Source organism: Macaca thibetana, chromosome 7, assembly GCF_024542745.1.
Source record: "Macaca thibetana thibetana isolate TM-01 chromosome 7, ASM2454274v1, whole genome shotgun sequence".
Classification (NCBI taxonomy): Eukaryota; Metazoa; Chordata; class Mammalia; order Primates; family Cercopithecidae; genus Macaca; species Macaca thibetana.
The window spans coordinates 163,622,649-163,627,261 of record NC_065584.1 but is presented as its reverse complement, the minus strand read 5'-3'; the positions used below and the strand labels follow the sequence as shown (position 1 = coordinate 163,627,261).

Below are 4,613 nucleotides of genomic sequence, written 5' to 3'. Positions count from 1 at the left end.
ACACAGCAGCTGGGGGGGGCACCAGGATACCCTGGGTGATTCCAGGGATGAGACCTCCCGGAGGCTCCCACAGCAGCACTGTCACCCCCAGACCTGCCATAAGCCCTGTGTCCATCCAGCCTTAGAGAACCTGGCCCCTCACATGTGTTCTTTTCTAATTTCTGGATTGGGAAATGGAGGCAAATTCTGGGTACTAGAGTCAGAACTAAGACAAGACTGAATAGAGGCAGGCCTGGGGTCCTGAGAGGCAGAGACGTGAAACCCTCTAGAGTGTGTGGGGAGCTGGGTGTGTGTTTCTGGCCAGTTGCTTCTCCCTGTGCCTCAGTGTTCCAGGTACCCTCAGAGGGGCTGAGATCCTGGGGATGCCTGGAGCCTGGCTGCATGGCCTGGCCACCCTGATGCCCTTGTGTTCTCCATGGCAGGCCAGCAAGGCCGAGGAGAATGGCTCTGACAGCTTCATGCACTCCATGGACACACAGCTGGAGTGGCAAATGGAGACCACCCAGAGCCTGGTGGACTCCTATGTGGCCATTGTCAGCAAGACCATGTGGGACCTCCTGGTTGGTCTCATGCCCAAGACCACCACGCACCTCATGATCAACAATGTGCATGCACCGCGTCATGGGGGCAGAGGCTCCTGTGGCACTGGGGATGCAGGTGGCCATGTTGGCCTGGCGGAAATGCCAACCAGCCCTACAGGACCAGGTCCAGGGAGAGGGGCACAGTCAAGTCCAGAGCTGTCCCATAGAACTATAACGTGGGACTGGGCACAGTGGCCCATGCCTGTAATCCCAGCACTTTGGGAGGCCAAGGCAGAAGGATCGCTTGAGCCCAGGAGTTTGAGACGAGCCTGGGCAACATAGTGAGACCTGGTCTCTACAAAAACATTTAAAAAATAGCTGGGCCTGGTGGTGGCATGTGCCTGTACTCAACAGGCTAACGTTGGAGGATCACTTTGAGCCCAGGAGGTTGAGGCTGCAGTGAGCAGTGGTCTCATCCACTGTACTCCAGCCTGGCAGCAGAGCGAGATCCTGTCTCCAAAAATTAAAAAACTGAGTAGACAGGTGTCCTGGTGCCATGATAGGTCCTGGCTCCCCTCCCAGATCTGTGACCTTGGACAAGTGACTTTTCTTCTTGGCCTCAGTGTCCCCATCTGAGTGAAAAAAGGCAGTGGGGAAGTGGGTCTTTGAGTCTAAGTGGTGTAGAAGCTGCATCTGAAAAGACACACTTGGGGCTCCAAGTCCAGTGCACAGTCCCAGAAGGGCCTGGCCAGGTGGCCAGGTTGGCACAGGCATCAGGTCCCAACCTCCTTCCCTCTTTGCCCACTCTAAGATCAAGGAATTCATCTTCTTGGATCTGCTGGTCAACCTGCACTCATGTGGAGACAAGAACACGTTGATGGAGGAGTCGGCAGAGCAGGCACAGCGGTGCAACGAGATGCTAAGCATGCACCACGTGCTGAGGGAGGTGCCCAGCATCATCAGTGACATCAACACAACCACTGACAGCATGCCCATGGGGGCCCATGGATGACTCCTGGCTGCAGGTGCAGAGCGTCCCAGCCAGACACAGGTACCAGGCCTGGCCCCCACGCACCAAAGCACCCAGGCTTCCATGGCTGAGCCTGTGGGCTCTTGGAACAGGCTCCATTCTCAAGCTGGCAGATGTGGGTGCTCTCTGGAGTCATCAGAGAGGGCACAGAGCTCGTGGTTTATGGTGTAGGGGCTGGGAGCTGGGAGGGGGTGTGTGTGAGGCTGGACTGTGAGGTGGCCAGAGGCCTAGGAACACCATCCTTGGCATGCCATACCTGTCATGCAGTCTGAGTCATGCTGCCAGGGCAGGGCATCCAGCTCCCAGCCTGGGAGTGCCGAGAGCCGAATCCACTGCAGAGCAGGGGTGATAGTCAGGGTCCCGCCTCCTCTATCTGTCTGCAATCCAGTGGTGATCTAGGATAAAATCTTGAGAGTCCCATACACGTGGTCATCACACAACACACCTCACAGGCCAGACAGGGACACCAGCCCCCTTCCCTCCCTCCCAGGTACCATCATAGCTGCTAGCATGTGACTGAAGGCAGGGTCCCTGGCCCCCGCTGAAGCACTACCACTGGCCAGCGGGCTCACTCACTTTGGCCTGTTGCTCCTAGGGGTCAACTGTGCTATTCAGCCAAGGGGACCACAGTGCCTGTTGGCCCAGCTGAACTCCGCCTAGCGAGCCCACCCACCTCCCCTGTCACAGACTCTCCCTCTTCTGCTTTTCCCAGCAGGAAGGGCCCAGCCTCACCTATGCGGCCTGCAGACGCCACAAATAGCTGAGGCTCCCTTCTTAGACTTATAAGTCTATGGCCAGTGGCATATGCCCTTCCTGCCTCCCCCAGGGTCTTTTCAGAGGGTCCTGGGCTTTCTGACCACCCAGAGGGGCCTCTGGAGCTCACTCCAGCCATTCATTCCTTTAAGGTTCACCATCCTGGGTCAAGCAGTGTTCTTTCTCTGTCAGGCCTGTTGGCTGTTGAGTGGGGCTCCCCAAGGCGAGAGGCAACCCTGGGCCAGTGGGTTTGAAGAGAGGGTGACCAGAGAAGAGGGAAGCCTGAGGGGGATGAGCATTGGTCTGAATTGTGGGTGCACTGCCTGGGTGTCATGGGAGAGGCCAGTGTGTGTGGGCTGGGGAGGGCCGCCACAGTCCCCAGGCACTAACTGCAGAGCTCTGGCTCCTCCATCTTCCTTCCCTTTTCCTTCCAGTCCCTCTTTTCCAGGGACCTTGCCACACCTGCACCTGTGCCCTCCCCTCCCCGGCCCTTCCACAGCTGTTGCAGCACACCCCTGCTCTGCGCTTGCCTCACCAGCTCTCTGCTCACTTTTCTCTCCCCATTTTCTCTCTGCTTTCCCTCCAACTGCCAGCTGATTGGGTCAAACAAATCCATCCTGTCCTGAGAGCCCCAGGCCCCACTTTGACCTCTAAACAGATCCTCCTCTTCTCTGAGGCCTCCCTTTCCAAGCCTGCCTGGGCAGGTGTCCTGTGACTTGACAGTGGCTCCCCAGCCCAAAGCCAGCCCCCTTCATGTGTGACTTAGTCTGTTGTAGTGGTGAGCTGACACATCCAGGTGTGACCGTTCTTGAAAACTTGTGCCCCTTCTGTGGTATGCCCTGCCCTGTTCTATAAATATCTACAAATACTCGGTGGCATGCCCTGCCCTGTTCTATAAATATCTATAAATACTCATATATATATATATACACACCTACACTTGGCCGACCACCTTGCCTCTAGCGCTGGGAATCAGTCACCGTGCTGTCCTTGTGGAATCTTGTGGCCCAGCAAGACAAAGCTCTCCCCTGACATTCCCCTCCAAATTGCACCACCTCCAGTGAGCCCTTAAGCATGGGGGTGCTGTGCAGGCAGCCCTGTGGCCTGACAGTGTCCAGCAGTCTGACTGTCCCTCAGCTGAGAATCAAACCCATTTCTGGATGACAGGGAATGTGTCCTCCACTGGCTGTGTTCTCTGTGGAGCTCAGGGAGGGAAAAGGTCAAGCCATTTCTAGGGTGCTGTTGGGAGTGGTGAAAAGGCCACACCCTTTCCGAGGGACACTTTTCCTGGAAAGCCCCTGGAGCTTAGCTGGCTCTTATCCTGTGAAGCTGGCTGTGGTCACTAGAGAGCAGGGCCATGAACTCAGCCTGGAGGGAGCCCGCGGGGGCAGCAGGCACTCTGGAGGGACAGATAGAACTGGTCATGAGGCGCAGACAGGAGAGGGAGGCCGGGGGACAAAATGGAAGATGCCTGGGGTGGATGGAAGTCAGTGCCCTTGAATGCTGGCATCTGCCTTCCCGGCCACCGGTAGATCAGGCTTCTGAGCCTGTTGGCTGTCAGGGCCTCACTGTGCCCCATAGGCACCATGGCAGCCCCTGTGAAATCCACCAGGTGTCACCAGGCAGCATACAGGTAACAGGCCTGGAAGGTCCCCAACAGCTGAGCTGGACATGCTCAGACACTCTGGGGCTCCTCGTTCAGTGGCACAAACTCCAGGACCCAGTGAGGGAAATGGGAACCCACCAGGCTGAGCAGTATGGCTAAATCCATTTATTCCAAAATGAAAAGCAAAATAAACAGGAGTCATATCACCAGGGAGCCACAACCCCATCCCCACCTCCTTCTTCTGTCCTGTGCTATCAATAAATAAGTCTCCCAGACATAAGTAATGACTAGAACCTCCTCCCCATATGCCAGCTCCAACCTCCATGAGGTACAATACAGGGGGTGGCCCTAACCCCTGGAATATACAAAATGTTACACAGATACTATATGTACACTGGGGAAGGGGGGCCACCCCAGCAGCCCGTGCCCTCACCTGTTCTACACTTAGCCCCACTGTCCCGCCTCAGCTGCCTCTGAATAAGAAGACGGGAGCTCCCCTGAGGGAAAAGTTGCTTTGGTGAGAGTAGGGAGGCCATCAGGCCTCCTCCAAACAAACCAGCTCCACCAGCCTCTGGCTCTTCAATAACAAATATCACCGTCCAGGAATGTAAGGACTCAGCCCTGGTCAAGGTGGCAAAGGGTCTGGTTGTCTGCCCCCCATTAGACAGGGATCTTGTCTTGCTACCCTAATGGTAAAGGGGTG

The 4,613-nt window shown here is 56.3% G+C and overlaps 1 protein-coding gene across 1 annotated transcript; it reads left to right on the top strand.

Moving 5' to 3' along the window:
* The first annotated feature begins 398 nt into the window (after nt 1–398).
* Nucleotides 399–1,533, top strand: LOC126959318 (putative GED domain-containing protein DNM1P34). The gene is made up of 2 exons (XM_050798196.1): nt 399–605; nt 1,333–1,533. Exons 1-2 carry the CDS (start codon nt 399–401, stop codon nt 1,531–1,533), a joined length of 408 nt encoding a protein of 135 aa, XP_050654153.1.
* Nucleotides 1,534–4,613: the final 3,080 nt, after the last annotated feature.

Bases quoted from the DNA above. Each gene is read 5' to 3' on its own strand.
- LOC126959318 (XM_050798196.1), top strand. From the start codon at position 399: ATGCCCTTGTGTTCTCCATGGCAGGCCAGCAAGGCCGAGGAGAATGGC. The intron at 606-1,332 runs GTGCATGCACCG...GCCCACTCTAAG, and splicing joins CGCACCTCATGATCAACAAT to ATCAAGGAATTCATCTTCTT.